Raw genomic sequence first — 19820 nt, forward strand, 5'->3', positions numbered from 1 at the left:
TGGAGCCCGCTTCAGATTCTATATCTCCCCAGCTCGTGCTCTCTCTTGCTCTCAAAAATAAAAAATTTAAAAAAGTATTTTTTAATAAAAAAAATAAACTCTGATAGTTGGTTCAAATTAGTTTTATGTTTTTGAGCACTTGAAGTTGCTCTTTTTTTATCAATGGGACTAGAAAGATATTTCCAACAATATAAGTATTTTGTGCTAAAAATGATTTTAGATTGTTGGAATGGTTCTGTTACTACTTGTAGATGTTATTCTCTCCAGTGCACTAAATTTTACATAAAGTATTATCCAGAGAAGTCCTTTATCTTTTACTGAAAGCCTGCTCTTCACTAATAACAGTTGTTGTTAAAAGAGAGGCCTCTATTTTTATATTTTGCTATATATGAATTGGCCCCAGGAGTAAAAGTGTCAGTGGTCATCTATTCTTTCATTAATGCTTCTTACATAAGAGCACAAGATTTTTGGTGAATGTTCATTAAAATATGTTCCAACTACAGAAATAAGTTATAAGGTAGGGAAGGCCATGACAGCAAGGGAAAAAAAGGCAATTAAATCTGAATTAAATCTATATTATTCCAAAGTTGTAATTTGACAGACTTAATGATCAAGGGAACACAGAGTGTTCTTAACTCTTTTGTTCACTTTGAGCTGTTAAAAATAAAGCAAATGTCACTTTACAGTAAATTCTATTTCAATTTGTTACCTTTTCCCTTATTTCTTCATGATGGGATTTTTGAAATTCCCATTTCATTTGTTTTGGCTTATAGCCCTAAAGAAAAATTAGCAAAGGTCTCCTTTCTGAGGATTAAAATTTTTACCTTTTGTATTATGGTTCTTTTGTTTTTGTTTTGGCTTTTTCCTTTTTTAATCAGTTCTTGCTATGAGAGTTTCTGTTTTGGGAAGTACAGATAAGTAACTTGTTGGGAATTTTATCACTGAACACTTAGGACTGCTCTGACCCTTGAATAACCCTTCTGTTTGAAGAGCTCTGTAATTGTAAGGCTGCTCTGTGAATCCAGCTGTACTGTACGTCTTTTGAAGTGGCCTGAAAACAGATTACAAAACTTGTAGAGTGTGAACAGAATGAGAGCAGATGTGATTCCAAGACTAAGAATAAACAACATGAGAAATTACATTCCTTATCTTCTAATAACTCAGTTGGGAGGTAAGGTTGGTTAGAAACACTTTTTGAGGTTTTTAGATGAAAATTTGAAAATGTCCTTGAAAGGCGAACAAGAATACATTGTTGTAGGTTATTAGTGGTGGAGTAACTGATGTTCTTTCACTATTTTGCATAACTTTGAAATGCAATTTCTTTGGGTGGTTTTACTTGCTACCTGCGGTGATGCACTGTGACTGGTTCATTCAGTGGCATGATTCTGTTAACTTTCTTTTCCAGTTTTTTCCTCCTCACTTAACAAAAAAAACCCACTTTAGTTTTTTTTTTTTTTTTTTTTTTAAGTTTTATTTATTTATTTTGAGAGAGAGAGTGAGAGTGTAAGCTGGGGTGGAGCAGAGAGAGAGAATCCCAAGAAGCTGGCTCCCTGCTCTCAGCTTAGAGCCTGACATGGGGCTCCACCTCAGTGAACCGTGAGATCATGACCTGAGCTGAAATCAAGAGTCGGATGCTTAACTGACTAAGCCACCCAGGTGCTCCAAGTACCCAGTTTTTTTTTTTTTTGTTTTTTTTTTTTTTTTTTTTTAATGTTTTATTTATTTCTGAGAGACAGAGAGAGAGAGAGGGAGAGACAGCGTGAGCAGGAGAGGAGCAGAGACAGAGTGAGACACAGAATCTGAAACAGGCTCCAGGCTCTGAGCTGTCAGCACAGAGCCCGACACGGGGCTTGAACTCACGAACCATGAGATCGTGACCTGAGCTGAAGTCGGACGCTTAACCGACTGAGCCACCCAGGCGCCCACCAAGTACCCAGTTTTAAAATGTTGTTTCTTTTTTTTTTTTTTTTAATGTTTTTAATTTATTTTTGAGAGAGAGAGACAGCATGAGCAGGAGAGGGTCAGAGAGAGGGAGATACAGAATCCAAAGCAGGCTCCAGGCTCTGAGCTGTCAGCACAGAGCCCAATGCGGGGCTTGAACCCACGAACCGTGAGATCATGACCTGAGCCAAAGTCAGATGCTTAACTGCCTGAGGCACCCAGACGCCCCATAAATGTTGAGTTTCAATAGTGAGGAAAAAAAATTTAATCTTAAGCAATGCCTCATTATCCTTCTTTTAAGCTACTTTGCAGGGTTTAATGGTTGAGGATTATAAAGCTGCTGAACCATATTTAGTTTCTCATTTGGAGATTTTGAGAAAGCAAATAAATTAAACAAGTGTACTAAAGTCAATAGGGACAATTATGAACTTCGTGTTACTTTATACTATTACTACTCTTCTTTACTACCTTTTTCCCTCCTTATAAAATTATTCTTTATATGAACCTTTATTTCTGGTTTTCACAAAATGTAACTCCTTGAAGAGCTGATTTAATAAACAGATAAATTTTTGAGTATATAAATCATGTGGTAGAGCACATGGGTGGCTCATTCATTTAAGTGTGTCTAACTCTTAGTTTCAGCTCAGGTCATGATCTCGTGGTTTGTGGAATCAAGCCCTGTGTTGGGCTCTAGCCTGACAGCACAGAGCCTGCTTGGGATTCTCTCTCTCCCTCTCTCTCTGCTCCTCCCTGCACTTTTTCACACACTCTCTTTCAAAATAAATAAACATTAAAAAAAAATTTAATAAAGAAAATTATGTGACAGAGAAATCCCTTTGTAATAACTATTAGAGGATTTGCATGACTAATTAAAGTTATGTTCTGGCAAAGAGGTAGGTTAAATGCAACTTTACAGGAAAATTTATTCTTTTCTAGTAATCTCTATACCCAACGTGGGGCTTGAACTCATGACTCTGAAATCAAGAGTGGTACACTTTTCTGACTGAGCCAGGTAGGCCCCCCAACCATCATCTTTTTTTACTCCTTGTCTTATGCTTTGGAATAATGAATAGCTAGTAGTGGCCTGAATATACTATGATATTTCTTGGTGCTATGTTTTTATTTATGGTCTTTTAGTTCTTTGGTTATCTATAGTTATCTTTGGTCTTTTAGTTCTTTAAGATCCAGCCCTGTTGCTTTCTCTTTCTTTTTTTTTTTAAGATTTTAATTTTAAGGGTCACCTGGATGGCTCAGTTAAGAATCTGACTTTGGCTCAGTTCACGATCTCCCAGTTCTTGAGTTCAAGCCCTGCATTGGACTCTTTCTTGTCAGCACAGAGCCTGCTTTGGATCCTCTGCCCTGGTCTCTCTGCCCCTCCCTGCTCCTGCTTGCTCTCTCCCTCTCAAAAATAAACATTAAAAAAAAAAAAAAATGAGGGGGCTGCTAGGTGGCTCAATCAATTAAGCATCTGACTCGATTGTGGCTCAGGTTATGATCTCACAGTTCATGAGTTCGAGCCCTGCTTCAGACTCTGCATTGACAGTACAGAGCCTGCTTGGGATTCTCTCTCTCCCTCACTCTCTGCCCCTCTCCCTCCCTGTCCTCTCTCTCTCACACAAAATAAGTAAAACTTAAAAAAAAGGTTTTATTTTATTTTTTTAATAATTTATTGTCAAGTTGGTTTCCATATAACACCCAGTGCTCATCCCCACAAGTGCCCTCCTCCATGCCCATCATTCCCCTTCCCCTCTCCCCCACCCCCATCAGCCCTCAGTTTGTTCACAGCATTCAAGAGTCTCCCATGGTTTGCCTCCCTCCTTTTCCCCCACTATTTTTCCCCCTTCTTCTCCCCAATGGTCCTCCATTAAGTTCCTCCTAATCCACCTATATGTGCACACATATGGTATCTGTCCTTTTCTGCCTGACTTACTTCGCTCAGCATAACACCCTCAAGTTCCATCCAGGTTGCTACACATGGCCAGATTTCATTCTTTCTCATTGCCATGTAGTATTCCATGGTATAGATAAACCACATCTTCTTGATCCATTGGTCAGTTGATGGACACTTAGGCTCTTTCCATGATTTGGCTATTGTTGAGAGTGCTGCTATGAACATTGGAGTACATGTGCTCGTATGCATCAGCACTCCTGTATCCCTTGGGTAAATTCATAGCAGTGCTATTGCTGGGTCATAGGGGAGATCTATTGTTAATTTAATGAGGAACCTCCACACTGTTTTCCAGAGGGGCTGAACCAGTTTACATTCCCACCAACAGTGTAAGAGGGTGCCCGTTTCTCCACATCCTCGCCAGCATCTAGAGTCCTCTCATTTGCTCATTTTAGCCACTCTGACTGGTGTGAGGTGGTATCTCAGTGTGGTTTTGATTTGTATTTCCTGTTGATAAGTGACACTGAGCATCGTTTCATGTGTCTGTTGGCCATCTGGATGTCCTCTTTGGAGAAGTGTCTGTTCATGTCTTCTGCCCATTTCTTCACTGGATTGTTTGTTTTTCGGGCGTGGAGTTTGGTGAGTTCTTTACAGATTTTGGATACTAGCCCTTTATCTAATATGTCATTTGCAACTATCTTTTCCCATTCCATTGGTTGCCTATTAGTTTAATGGATTGTTTCCTTTGCCATGCAGAAGCTTTTTATCTTGATGAGGTCCCAATAGTTCATTTTTGCTCTTGACTCCCTTGCCTTTGGGGATGTGTCAAGGAAGAAATTGCTGAGGCTGAGGTCAAAGATGTTGTTTCCTGCTTTCTCCTCTAGGGTTTTGGTGGTTTCCTGTCTCACATTCAGGTCAAAAAGGTTTTATTTTTATGCAATCTCTGCACCCAGCATGGGTCTCAAACTTACAACCTTGGGATCAAGAGTTACATGCTCCACCAACTGAAGCAGCCAGATACCCCTGTTCTCTGTCTACTAAGAAGCTTTCCATGAATCCCCAAGTAAATTTCTCTTCTTCATACTCCTACAGTACCCCATGTTTGTCTCCTTCACTAGGTTTTAAACTCTTTGAGGGGCAGAGATTATAGTGTTTTATCACTACCATCTATATAGCACAGTTCCCAGCAATGAGAAGCAAACCACTTTCAGGAATAGGAGAAATCCAGTATGGCTCCCAGGTTTTTGGCTTAGCTGACTGGTGAAATGTTTTTTATTTTTCGTCTCTAAATTGGATTGCAACATCAAAAAGATGGTCAGGAGTCTTTGGTGAAAAATAATGATTGCTTATATTTGATAGCAGAAAATGTTGAGAGGAGGGGGAAATATATTTTGATATGTTAAGATACATTAAGAATAAATATTGAGATATAGTTAGCACTTCATGATCAAATTAAATAGAGGGAGAGGAAGAGGAAGGTAATGAGGTAGATGCTAGCCAAAATAAAGTTACTCACAATGGGATAAGATAGAGAAACGATGCAGAAGTGTTATTTGTGGTTTGTATCCTTCAGTAGAACAAGCACTATCTCCTGGCAGTCAGTAATTAATGACCTCTCCTGTTGGTGGGGGTACAGTCTTTATGTGCTGCATTTGGTTGCAAAGGGACTCTGTTATTATTCATTATTGAATGATAAGTCCCAGAACTTTCGAGTGGTTTTATATTACCATTGTACTGATGAAAATTTGAGAATTTAAAACAGATGAAATCCCATAAGATTATAGTTATGAAGGTCTCATTTAGATGCAGTTTGAGCCTGGGAAAGGAATCCATATGAAGAACAATACTAATGGCAGATCTTTTTAAATATAAAAAATAAGATTATTAACTAGCATAGACTACTGGTTACTTTAGTACTTTACCTCCTCTGTTTTCTTTAGTCTCAACCTTTTTTACAAGCATCCTTGCCGCCAAACAATTGGTTATATTATTTGATTATTTTTTAAAGTTTATTTATTTTGGGAGAGAAAGGGCAGGAAAGGGGCAAAGAGAAAGAGAATCCGAAGCAGGCTCTGCACAGTCAGCATGGAGCCAACATGGGGTTCAAACTCTCAGACTGTGAGATGATGACCTGAGCCAAAACCAAGAGTCTGATACTCAACCCACTGAACCACCTAGGCATCCCTGTAGTAGTTTTGTTGAAAAGTAAAAGATAAAAGCCTTAACAGTTCAATAATAAAAAGACAATAGAATTTTAAAGTGGGAAAAAGATTTAGATAGACATTATTCTAGAGAAAATAAACAAATGGACAATAAGCAAATGAAAAGATACTTAGTATCATTGGTCATTAGTAAAATGCAAATAAAGACCCAAATGAGATACCACTTCACATTCCCTTAGGATGGCTGATAAAAAAATAAAACAGTAACAAGTGTTAGGATGTGGAGAAATTGGAACCCTTCTACATTGCTGGTGGGAATATAAAATGGTATGGTTGCTTTGAGAAATAGTTTGGCATTTCTTCAATAAATTAAACATAGAATTGTATGACCCAGTAGTTTCACTTGTAGCTATATACTGAAAAGAATTGAAAATAAGTGATTGAACAAAAACTTATATATGGATATTCACAAGTACCAAAAGGTGGAAATGTCAACCAACAACTGGTGTCAACCAACTAATGAATTAGTAAAATGTAGTATATCCATTTAGTGGGTACTGCAAAACCACAGAAAGTAAGGAAGTGCTGATACACACTACAACATGGACGAACGTTGAAAACATGTGAAGTGACAGAACCTAAGCCCGAAAGGTCACGCATTGTATGATTCCATTTATATGAAGTTCCCAGAATAGGCATATCTAGAGGCAGAGAGTGATTAGTGGTTGCCAGGGGAAGGAGGAGGGGAGAACTGGGAGTGATTGCCAAAGCTTACTCTCCGAGATGATGGAAATGCACAGGAATTAGAGTGGTGATGTTTGCACACATTGTGAATATACTAAGAACCACTGAATTGCACACCTAAAAATGGTGAATGTTGGGTTATGTAAATTTTATGAATGTGTTTATCATGTATCAATACTAAAAAAAGAATAAAATATTTTTTTTTAAAAAAACATCAATTTCTGGAGCGCCTGGGTGGCTCAGTCGGTTAAGCGTCCGACTTTGGCTCAGGTCATGATCTCATGGTTCGTGGGTTTGAGCCCCGCATCGGGCTCTGTGCTGACAGCTAGCTAAGAGCCTGGAGCCTGTTTCAGATTCTGTATCTCCCTGTCTCTCACCCTCCCCTGCTCATGCTGTCTCTCTCTCTCAGAAATAAATTAAAAAAAAAAAATTAAAGCTTCTGCACAGCAAAGGAAACAACCCAGAAAATTAATAGGCAACCAACGGAATGGGAAAAGATAGTTGCAAATGACATATCAGATAAAGGGTTAATATCCAGAATCTATAAGGAACTCACCAAACTCCACGCCCGAAAAACAAACAACCCAGTGAAGAAATGGGCAGAAGACATGAACAGACACTTCTCCAAAGAGGACATCCAGATGGCCAACAGACACATGAAACGATGCTCAGCATCCCTCCTCATCAGGGAAATACAAATCAAAACCACACTGAGATACCACCTCACGCCAGTCAGAGTGGCTAAAATGAGCAAATCAGAGAACTCTAGATGCTGGCGAGGATGTGGAGAAACGGGCACCCTCCTGCACTGTTGGTGGGAATGTAAACTGGTACAGCCCCTCTGGAAAACAGTGTGGAGGTTCCTCAGGAAACTAACAATAGAACTCCCTTATGACCCAGCAATAGCACTGCTAGGAATTTACCCAAGGGATACAGAAATGCTGAGGCATAGGAGCACATGTACCCCAATGTTCATAGCAGCACTCTCCACAATAGCTAAAACATGGAAAGAGCCTAAGTGTCCATCAACAGATGAATGGATCAAGAAGATGTGGTTTATCTATACCATGGAATACTACATGGCAATGAGAAACAATGAAATCTGGCCATGTGTAGCAACATGGATGGACCTTGAGGGTGTTATGCTGAGCGAAATAAGTCAGGCAGAGAAGGACAAATACCATATGTTTGCACGTATAGGAGGATTAGGAGGAACTTGACGGAGGACCAAGGGGGAGAAGAAGGGCGGAAATGGTGGGGGAAAGGGAGAGAGGCAAACCATGAGAGACTCTTGAATGCTGACAAAAACTGAGGACTGATGGACGTGGGGGGGAGGGGGGAATGGGCATGGAGGAGGGCACTTTGGGGATGAGCACTGAGTGTTATGTAGAAACTAATTTGACAATAAACTATTTGTAAAAAAAAAAAAAAAAAAAAAAATTAAAAATACCGATTTCTAAATGGTGTTCTAATATGCTCTGCCCTTTGTTTTAGAGACATGTACAAAAGATATTCAGTACATTCTCTTCGTCTGACTCAAATTATTTCACAACTCATGTTGAGATTGTTGAATATCTACTACTCTCAAATTCCTATGAGGCAGCAGACCCCAATTTATATGTAACGGTCTTTAAAAGAATGGAAATAGATGTTTTTATACAAAGTCATCATTGTAAAAATTTATAGAATACACACTTTTCTTATAGTTCTGTCCCATAGAAATAACCTGTATATTGGTTTGATGTATACTATTGTAATTTTTTTAACGTTTATTTATTTTTGAGAGAGTGCGAGTGGGAGAGGGGCAGAGAGAGAGGGAGACATAGATCCGAAGCAGGCTTCATGCCCTGAGCTGTTAGCACAGAGTCCAATGTGGAGTTTAAACTCACGAACTGCAAGATCATGACTTGAACTGAAGTTGGATGCTTAAGCAACTGAGCCACCCAGGCGCCCCTATACTACTGTAATTTTCTAAAGAGAGATTTACTTTCCAGTTTTGTGATACCTCTATTTAGGAGAGTTGAGGAAGGAGGAAAAAGTTTGTTAATTACGTTTTCTACCTAAAGAAGGGTATTATTTCAAATTGCTTCTAGTTTACATTTTTTTTTTTCAGTTTAGGTGGTTCTTTCTCCCATCAGCATACCAAAAATAATAGCAAAAAAAAAAAACCCAATGACAACAAAAATAATAATAATGAAAAAAACAGGATAATTTATTATTGATTGCTTACTATGTAGAAGGTTCTATGCTAAGCATGATAAATATTATATCTAAGTTTTGTAACAACCTTACCAATGAATTCATATTCCATTTATGAATAAATTGAAGTTTAAATGGTTAAGCAAAAGGGCCGCCTGGGTGGCTCAGTCAGTTAAGTGTCCAACTGGCTCCGGTCATGATCTCCCAGTTCGGGGGTTTTGAGTCCTGCATTGGGCTCTGTGCTGACAGCTCAGAGCCTGGAACCTGCTTCAGAAAGCAAGCAGTGCATTCAAATTTACACATCTGGTATGTGTGGAGCTAGGGTTCAAACCATTTCTTTTTTCCTACAAATATTGTATTTATAATTACTCTACTGTTTTGTCTTTCTGCATATGTTCATTCACAGACTATTCCTGATGACCTCCAGGACTTCTTAAGGAGATTGAAACAAGGGTTGAGGTAGAACGCGGGACAGTTAGAATGTTGACATTATGATCATGTTATTCGTTTAGTTGCTTTTCTGGTTTCTTTTTATGTGGGGCTAATAGACTACTGGTTTATATTAGAGCCTTACTGTATACAGAATGCTTTTGGTTTTGATTGAAGAATAAAATTATTCTACTTCCTATGAATAGCAACTATAATCACAAAATAGGAATTAATTTGCCTTACATGTCCTACTCAGACTCTCTGCAAGCATTTCCGAGTGTCATCCATACATTTTGTGAAGCTTTCTTTAGGTCTTTATGAACATTACACTCCGTTGGTTCTCTCTTCCTCTGGGTTCCCCTATTGTCCTGTGCATATACCTGTCTTAGAGCTTTGTGTATCATACTAAAATTATTCAGATGTCAGTCTTCACATCTAGACAGTGAATTTCTTTAATAAACTTTTTATTTTAAGTAGGCTTCATGCTTTGTTGAACTCAACGACCCTGAGATCAAGAGACGGGTGCTCTACCAACTGAGCAGGTGCCCCTGACATTTATTTTTATTGCTTTTGTGTAAAGACTCTTGTTAAAGAGAGAAGCAAGAGTCCTGCATTTCTGGTGTCCCTCTGGCCACTGCTCTCAAATCATTTTAAAGTGGAGCTGTGATGGTCCTTGTGTAGCTAAAAGACTTCATTGACCATGTCCTGTTGAGTAAAGTCCATATTTCTTAGTTCTCTGTCAGGTTTTCCAGGGTCCCTTTCCTAACAGAACTTTCTATACTTCATGTACATAGTACATTACTCAGACTGGGCTACATAATGTTCCCTTTTTTATTTTCTTTTTATTTTTTTTTAAATTAATTTTTTAATTTACACTCAAGTTAGTTAGCATGTAGTGCAACAATGATTTCAGAAGTAGATTCCTTAATGCCCCTTACCCATGTAGCCCATCCCCCCTCCCACAACCACTCCAGCAACCCTCTGTTTGTTCTCCATATTTAAGAGTCTCATGTTTTGTCCCTCTCACTGTTTTTATATTATTTTTGCTTCCCTTCCCTTATGTTCATCTGTTTTGTATCTAAAGTCCTCATATGAGTGAAGTCATATGATACTTGTCTTTCTCTAATTTCGCTTAGCATTATATACTCTAGTTCCATCCACATAGTTGCAAATGGCAAGATTTCATTCTTTTTGATTGCCAAGTAATACTCCATTATATAGATATACCACATCTCCTTTATCCATGCATCCATCGATGGACATCTGTTGTCGATAGTGCTGCTATAAACATTGGGGTGCATGTCCCCCTTCAAAACAGCACACCTGTATCCCTTGGATAAATACCTAGTAGTGCAATTGCTGGGTCACAGGGTGGTTTTGTTTTTAATTTTTTGAGGAAGCTCCATACTGCTTTCCAGAGAGGCTGTACCAGTTTGTATTCCCACGAGCAGTGCAAAAGAGATCTTCATTTTCCTCATCCTTGACAACATCTGTTGTTGCCTGAGTTGTTAATGTTAGCCATTCTGACAGGTGTGAGGTGGTATCTCATTGTGGTTTTGGTTTGTATTTCCCTGATGATGAGTGATGTTGAGCATCTTTTCATGTGTCGGTTGGCCATCTGGATGTCTTCTTTGGATAAGTGTCTATTCATGTCTTTTGTCCATTTCTTCACTGGATTATTTGTTTTTTGGGTGTTGAGTTTGAGAAGTTCTTTATAGATTTTGGATGCTAACCCTTTATCTGATATGTCATTTGCGTATATCTTCTCTCATTCTGTCAATTGCCTTTTAGTTTTGCTGATTGTTTCCTTCACTGTGCAGAAGATTTTTATCTCGATGAGGTGCCAATAGTTCATTTTTGCTTTGGTCTCCCTTGCCTCTGGAGACGCATTGAGTAAGAAGTTGCTGCGGCCAAGGTCAGAGAGGTTTTTGCCTGCTTTCTCCTCGAGGAATTTGATGGCTTCCTGTCTTACATTTAGGTCTTTCATCCATTTGAGTTTATTTTTGTGTATGATGTAAGAAAGTGGTCCAGGTTCATTTTTCTATGTGTCGCGGTCCAGTTTTCCCAGCACCACTTGCTGAAGAGACTATCTTTATTCCATTGAATATTCTTTCCTGCTTTGTCAAAAATTAGTTGGCCATGCATTTGTTGGTCCATTTCTGGGTTCTCTTTTCTGTTCCATTGACCTGAGTGTCTGTTTTTGTGCTGTCCCCTTTTTTATATTTATATGCTTTTGCAGGTATTGTGTCTTGTCCATGGCTTTCACCATAGACTATGACCCATTTCTTACGTGCCACTGTAAATGCTGGTTTCTCCATGAAGCTCTCAGGCATCTCTCTGCCTGCTGTAGCCTCCACCACAAGAAGTCATCATCTCTCCAGCTGAACTCTTACTAGCACTTGGACTGTAGGATAGGGTAGCATTGCCTTACTAAGTGATAAATGCCTTGAGAGGAAGGTTCTTGCCTTTATTTTCATTGCTATTTTGCATTAATTATTGTATTGAATATATACATATATTGAATATATACATATATTCAATACAATAAGTATATATATATACACACATCAAATTGAATATAAAAATCACATTTTGGTTTTTTAGTTTCAAGGAAATTGGTCAGAGGACTAACTTGTTAAAAATTCTTCTTTTGAGTACACTTGCTGGGATGAGCACTGGGTGTTATATGTAAGCCAATTTGACAATACATTATATTCATAAAAAAACGAATAAAAAATAAATTCTTCCTCTGCATTTGTCTACAGTTAAATGCATTCAATCCAGAAACTACATAACTGTAAACAATGTATTTATTCCTAGAACTTCAGTTTGGAAAAGAATTTTTTTCCAGATTTATATTTATTTTAAATATATTTACCATTCTTTGTATTGACTCTCTTCCTTCTCTTCCAGGGCACTGTCTTTAACCTTGAATCAGAGGAGGAGGAATACCCTGGAATCGTTGCAGAAGATAGCAATGACATTTATATCCTGCCCAGTGACAACTCTGGACAAGTCAGTCCTCCAGAGTCTCCTACTGTGACCACTTCTTGGCAGTCAGAGAGCTTACCTGTTTCACTCTCAGCCAGTCAGAGTTGGCACACAGAAAGCCTCCCAGTGTCCCTAGGTCCCGAGTCCTGGCAGCAGATTGCAATGGATCCCGAAGAAGTCAAAAGCTTAGATAGTAACGGGGCTGGAGAGAAAAGCGAGAACAACTCTTCCAATTCTGACATCGTACATGTGGAGAAAGAAGAAATACCTGAAGGTGTGGAAGAGGCTGCCGTGGCATCTGCAGTCTTGCCAACCAAGGAGCTGCAGGAGGCATTCCCTGAAGCACCCGCTCCCTTACTTCCGCATATCACTGCCACTTCCTTGCTAGAGATGAGGGAACCCGACACAGAAGCGATTGCAGTTGAGAAAGTCAGCCCTGCTACATCGTTGTTCGTGGAACTTGATGAAGAAGAGAACTTGATGAAGACAAAAGCAGCAGCAATTGAATCTGTTGAACTAGAAGAGGAAGTGATCCCTGCACTGGAACCCACAGAAACACTGCTGAGTGAAAAGGAAATGCTTGTTAGGAGAGAGAGTCTTCGAGAAGGGCCCTCCCCTGCTGGAGAGGAGAAGGCCTTGCCCCTGGGTGAGGGCAAGTCTATACTGCTGTTTGGAGGGGCCGCTGCCGTTGCCATCCTGGCAGTGGTAGTTGGGGTGGCACTGGCTCTGAGAAAGAAATAGCAGATCTTTCAGAAGAGAAAGAAGACAAAAAAGATGTAAGGTCTTAGCTGTACTGACTGACTTTGAACCGCCAACAGCTGATTGGACATTTGTGGAACACTCTGGGATAATGGGGGACTTTGGCTCAATAAGGCATAAATCGATCCACATAGTAGGGCTTGAGGTAGAGGGCATTCATGTTTGTCTGACTGTTAAGTTCCAAGGGCCGTGGCTCATGCTCCGTTCAGAATCTCTTGAGTCAAGGACTCCCTCTAGAACAGGGCTTCTCAACCTTGGCATCAATGACATCATGATGAATCCTGTGTTGTAGCGGGCTGTCCTGTGCACTGTAGGATGTTTAGCAACATCTCTGGCCTCTACGCACTAAATACCACTAGCACCCTTCCCCCATTTGTGACAACCAGAAGTGTCTCCCAACATCGCCAAATGTCCCCTGGGGGTGAAATTGTTCCTGTTGAGAGCCACAGCTTTAGTGGGAGAGGGTTAATTTAGGAGAATCTGGGTTAGAAATTCCCAAGCAACAGAGCTTAGCTGTGGGCTCCTCAGCTATTGATTTGTTCCTGCCCTTGGAATTTCATCTTTCCTGATGAACATGCTGTGTTTTGCAGCCATTCCTTTGTGGCTCTTCTTTTCTTCCCCACCTTCTTAGTCCTGTAGCGCGAGGGTGCTTTCCCCTGTGTCTCCGCTGCCTCAGGTACTGCACCGCTCCTCTTCGCCCCCAGGTTCTTTGTAAGATGCCATGGGAGAGCACTTGCTCATGCCCACTAAGTCCCTGATGTTCCCTACACCTTGTAAAGATGTTATCTTTAGTAATCTTTAAAAAAAATAAATATAACAGAGACCTAGGGTTCCCTGCCTGTGAATGCAAGGGCAAGTAACTGGCTAGAGAGGGAATTTGTCACATTCAGAAGCAGAAGGATGGCTTAGAAATGCCTGTCGAGGTCTTTTCTGGCCCTTTTGTGTATGGCGACCCTACAGAGCTCATGGTTACTCGCTGGCAGCACCTCTGTTGCTGGGTGGTCACTGTCTAGAACCTGCACTAGTGTGTTTTCTTATCTGGCCTCAGTCTTCTTACTGGTCAACCAGCTTCTCTGCGGTCTCTTGCCATGTGATAAGGATGTTCATATTTGGGCTTACAGACCAGTTGAATCATGACTCTTACTAAATACATAAAGTCTCCTAAATACCATTGAAATAAAAAGTAGTACAAGAAAAGCTTGACTTTCTTGAGGGTGCCCTCAAGATTTTAGTTTGGCTTTCAGAGTTTAAGAATAAGACTTCTTCCCTGAACTCTTTACAGTCCAAATGCCAGAGTGATAAACCAAAATGATTCTAATCAGTATGTGCTAGTTGAGAATCAGTGTAATTTTCCTTCATCTGGCTGATCCCATCCCTAAAGCGGGGGGGGTGGGGTGGGACCGTGTCTTCATGCCTGAGGATCACAGTGTCACTATGCAGGACACACATGCTTGATACAGGTCATCTCAGATTTATCTTAGTAAATGTAACAAATTACTTTTTAGATCCTGAAATTTGTAATAAAATTACTTTACTATCCTGATCTCCAAAACTTGACGTTTTAAATGTGCTTTCTTTTTTAAATTTTTTTTTTTTAATTAAATCTTCTCCCTAAAGCAATACTATTTAAAAGCTGATCGAGGAAAGGTCTGAAGTGTGTTGTCTATTCAGCTTTATCATGCAGTGTATCTTTATGTTCTGAGTTGTAGCGCCTTAGGGAGTGATATTTTAAAGGGTTTTGTTGCACCTTGATTAGTGTAGCTAGAGGGGAGGTGGGGGAATGAGATTGATGCAGTAAAGGTTGTCTTCACTCCTTGGACTCTGACAGTTGGCTCTGACATCAGGTCACTCAGTATTCTAGTTGCCAATTTTGTGTTTGCATAGGATAAGAGCACACTGGTGGGTTATCTTGATTTTTTTCTCTTTTATAATAAAATATTTTCCTTCCAGTGTTGACACTTTTAAACTCTGGAGCCTCAAACCCATTAGCTGAACACATTTAAGCTCTAATAGAAATCGGGTTTAGTTCTGAGCCACTACAAGGAGATCTGTGTTCTCCACTAAAGGAAAGACTGAGACCTGTGAGAGGATGCTGCCATGTGCTGGTCTGTTCTCCTATCTGTTGAACATTAACCCAGAGTGATTCGCCAATTGCATCTTGCTGGGTAATGGTTAATACTCTTTTCCATTGGCTTTCTCTAGATTGAATCGTTGGTGGTTCCTGAGTAATAGGATGTGTCATTGTGCCTGTTGCTTCTTCACTTCCTTATCCTCTGCCTCTGGCACTGGAGGGGAAATACCCTAATGAGGACTGCTGCTTACAACAGTTCCTGTTTTTTGCTTATTAAAAGAAAATTATTTCTCAACCTCCCACCTCCCTCTTTTTTGGTGGGGCTGGTAGTAGGAGGCCATTTCTTCTCCCCCAGGCCTCCCCAACTTACATTACATCTAAATCTAAGGTAAAAGGAAGATTGAGGATAAATGCCACCTGCTTATGGAACTCAAATGTGGAATTAAGAAGATCACCATTTATCATTCCTCATTCTTTAAACTATTGAGGAAGAGTTTGTATTAGTAAGTCCTCTAGAATTCTTCTTAATTGCTTTATTGAATATAATGATTTCTGAAAACTTGGCAAAAAAAACACCGAAGGTTTCTTGAAAAAAATACCAGAATTAAAGAATGCCACTTTATCCTCTTTGTATTAAAATAATAATTCTGAGCCCATAGAAATCAGTATCTATAGTGTGCCTTACAGGGACTCCTGTATCATTGCCCTCTAGAAAGCTTTCTAGAAAATGAAAAGCAACTGTTGACCATTTGGTTCACACATTCACCACACAAAGGCATCCTTGATACGCCCTCTCGCCTGGGTTTCTGTACCATCTCATATCAAAATGCAGCTACTTAAATGGGTCTGTCCTGGGGGAATAAACAATGAGCCCAGGAATGTGGTTTTTTGAAGTACACAACCATTAATGTCTTGTGGAAATTAATTTCCCCAGCCTTCATGCTAATTCCCTCTAATAATACAAAAGTAATGCCCGCTCTTTGCCTTTTTCTCTAAAAGGCATGACGTGGACAAATGTCATACCTGCAGAATTTTAAAATTATTTTAAGAGATGTCTTAATAGAAATAAAAGGTATTATAGGTAAGAATTTGAGGTGGTGATCATATTTCATAGAAGGCCTGTAGACTATTTGATTACTTTATAGAACAGTTTCTGGCCTCTGAACCGATTTCCTCACAAATCCCTTTGTCTGCAGTTTCGTTTTCTGCGGTTCAGTTACCTGCAGTCAGCCATGGCCCAGAAGTAGATGATCCTTTCTCATGTATCCTCAGGTCAGTAGTAGCCTAACGTTTCATCACAGTGCCTGCATCGCTCACCTCACTCCATCTCATTGCGTAGGCATTTTGTCATCTCATGTCATCACAAGTGTCTTAGTACAATAAGATTATTACAAGAGGAAGATCACATTCACAGAACTCATTATGGTATAATACCATAATTCTATTTTCTTGTTAATGTCTCCTATGCCTAGTTTATAAGCTAAACTTACCATAGATATGTATGTTGGGGGGAAAACATACATAGGGCTCAGTATTCTCCACGGTTTCAGGCATCCACCAGGGAAGATGAGAGGGCGCTACTGTATCTCAGCAACACTGTGCCAGAAAAATGTGGCTTCTCTGGAGGAATGAAATCTGCCATGAGTGACAACTTCCCATTACAGCATTCACCACTGAGGAGGTTCAGCTGTGAGATGGGTTCCAGTTGAGGGTGCATATTTTTCCTGTATTAGAGTATCCTTTTCCTTAAAAAGTGTGGGTCATTAGAATTTTAACAAATAGTTGAACATTTAGTTTGCCGGGAATTGTGTGCCCTCACATACCTTATTCCACCTTCACGGTTGCAGTGGATATTCATAGCCCTCACCCCCAGCTTACACCGTGAGGAGATCTAATCGGGGTTTAATGACTTTTCAAGTCTTCTAGCATGGGAGAGGCAAAGGTGACACTGTGAATTTTTCTGACTCCAAGTCTAGTGCTTTTTTTCAGTTTTCACATTTATGACCCTGCCAAGCAGGATCAGTAGGTTCTCTACAAATGGTTGTGCCAATCACAGACCGCACAAGGGCAGCCAGGCGCACCAGACTGTGCCCTGGAAGAAAGGGAGTTTTTTCTTGATTTGTACAATGGTTCCATCTGGCCTAATCTAAATATTGAGCATGTTCTACAGAAACAGGAGTGAAGGTTATGTCCAGGGTTATTCCCAATTTGTAACAGATGATTTTCCCTTAAATAGCGAATGCGGTGCCTTGTGGCTAAAGAATGAACAGTTATTGCTGGTATAGGTCTTTCATTAGTTTTAGTTAGTGTGTCAGAGAAGTACTTCTGCCTGTAAACAAGAGTAAGGCAGTCTTACAGGAATCATCACCAAATGACTTGAAGACAGCATCTTGACACTTTCTCTTCCCTTTTCCCTATTTTCCTTTCCCCCTGCCTATGCCATGGATTGTGAAGTGAGATGAAATCAAGTGGGGGAGACCTCCCCACTTGAGAGTCACTGCTTGGCCTCTCAACATTAGAGAGGTCACCAACTCGAGAGCTGGCAAGGCACAGCCACAGACACATCTCGCCCAGAGCTGACCCTAGGTGACTTTCCAGTGAAACATCTGCTCTATTCCACACTACACTGGGGCCTTGGCTATAGAATACCAGTTCTTAAGAATTTAGTCACTATTCCTTAGTTACCTCATGTATAGAACTCCATAGAGAGTGGAAACGGTCATGAAACTAAAATATTAAAACATCCTGGTCTTCCCTTTATGTAAGACTATTTAGCCTGTACCTGGCTTACCATGTTCCTGTGAATTTAGACCATCAGGGCCCTCCCGATGTTTATGTTTACACTGCAATAGCTCTAGCCAGGCAGCTGCTTCATCGTAAGCTCAGGTTGGAGATGTTCTCAGGGATATTTGCAAGGCCTTGTAATAAGTTAAAAAGTAGCAGCTGGCCTAGGGTGTACCTTGCTCCCTTCTCAACCTTCTAAGGGGAAGTTTTATAGTGATGTTGCTCAGTGAGTGTTTTTTGCACCCACCAGAGGAAATTGGTTAATCAGTGTATTATTATGAACAAAAGTTTTGACATTTTATTACTGTTTGTTCCAGGAATAAAAGGAAGCTGAAATACAATCTTCCCTGTTACAGAGTCTGGAATAACTTGGTTCCTCATTTTTAGCAAGACAATTGTATTACATAGATTGGTCCTTGGCCAGCACCAAAGGAAAAGATAGAATTCGTTTATTTTTCCTGCTATCTTAGCTTTCATTTCTCTTTTCCTTCACATTAAAAGTGCCTCTTTCTACCTCATCCCTTGACTGAGTTCAATTTATTATTGGTTCTAATGCTCTCATCTCCTCAAAATTACTGGAATTAAATGGTAATTTTGGTAATTAACATAAGCATTTCACTTGAGTGCATGTATTTACTTTGTATGAATTTCCATTAGCTCTCCTAACAACTCTGATTTGCTCACCTTATTTGTGGGTTATTCTGGCTCCTCCTTTTCCCTCCTGTTAATCTGCCCTTTGGCCAATCTACTCTTCATCAGGGGAAAGGAACAAAATCCAAATCTATGAACTGTGCTGTTAGAAGCAGTGTGTTGGGGAGAATACACTGGAGGTTGAAATAAAATGAGATCTGAAGATAATTGATGGACTCCTCTTTGTATTCATATGGTAACCTTATGTCCTTGACTTCAGAGGGATCATTTCAGATAATCTTATGGTCTTAATAGGTACACACTTACGTGCTTTGCCTTCAGGTTCTGAAAACAGGATCATAATATTCAAAGGGCACTCAATATTCAGGTTCCCAGTCAGCAGTGATATTGTTGGAACATAAAAGCAGGTTCTGGTGCTGTGACCCTTTAAGGTAGCCCTGAGCATCTCTGCAGTTAGTGCTAGATCCTAAGTGGTGAGATCAGGAATGATTTGACCTTCTGACTACACCAGATAGTCCACCTGACTTTCAGATATGCCAAACAGCTTCTGAAGAAGAGAGCGTTTGATTGATTGATTTAGAATCCAGCCTTGTTAAGCTGCTAGAGGTGAGGCAACTTTTTGAAAGAGTGTGTGAGTGGGGAAGAGGGAGTACACTAGAGAGGGGGAGAATCCCAAGCAGGCTTTGGGCAGTTAGCACAGAGCCCAATGTGGGGCTTAAACTCAGAAAACTCAGATCATGACCTCAGCAGAGATCAAGAGTTGGACATTTAAGTGACCCAGGAGCCCCAGAAAGGTTTTTACCTTTAACCGAGGAATTTCCATTGCTTAATTCAAATTAAAAAAAAAAAAAGCAGGATGAAACACATTCTCTGAATTAAAAAACTTTCAGTTATATCCATGACGTTTATGGTCCAAGTGTAAAATCCACCAACTTCTAGGATATGCTTTGGTCACTGTGGCTGGGATGTGCTCAAGACTGTGAACATCTGTTTTTGATACAGTGAACTCTTTTCATAATGCTGGTTTGGGAACAAGGTGATAATTTTGCTTCATGGCTGAGAAAGTCTAACTTGGTCTGAAAAATTTATACTAAAACGTGTATAAGCTGCATGAAAATGGTGGCTTACTGTTTTAATTAAAGCAAAACTTGGCAGGTAAAGATGCTGTGAAAAGTTGTAAGTATTATAACAGATAGTCTGG

The 19820-nt window shown here is 39.9% G+C and overlaps 1 protein-coding gene across 10 annotated transcripts in view; it reads left to right on the forward strand.

The window, feature by feature from the left end:
• Positions 1–18826, forward strand: part of BCL2L13 (BCL2 like 13) — a 96316-nt gene extending 77490 nt beyond the window's left edge. For 7 of the 10 annotated variants that reach the window (XM_039249999.1, XM_039250001.1, XM_039250000.1 and 4 more), the window contains one exon: positions 12277–18826. In XM_039249999.1, the coding sequence (XP_039105930.1) occupies positions 12277–13095 (819 nt within the window). In that variant the 3' untranslated portion in view covers positions 13096–18826. The remainder of the gene's footprint in view (positions 1–12276) is intronic. The other 3 variants (XM_039250008.1, XM_039250010.1, XM_039250009.1) reach the window with 2 other exon arrangements.
• Positions 18827–19820: the final 994 nt, after the last annotated feature.

The sequence above is a fragment of the Hyaena hyaena genome, unplaced genomic scaffold (assembly GCF_003009895.1).
Source record: "Hyaena hyaena isolate Hyena2069 unplaced genomic scaffold, ASM300989v1 scaffold_368, whole genome shotgun sequence".
Lineage (NCBI taxonomy): Eukaryota > Metazoa > Chordata > Mammalia > Carnivora > Hyaenidae > Hyaena > Hyaena hyaena.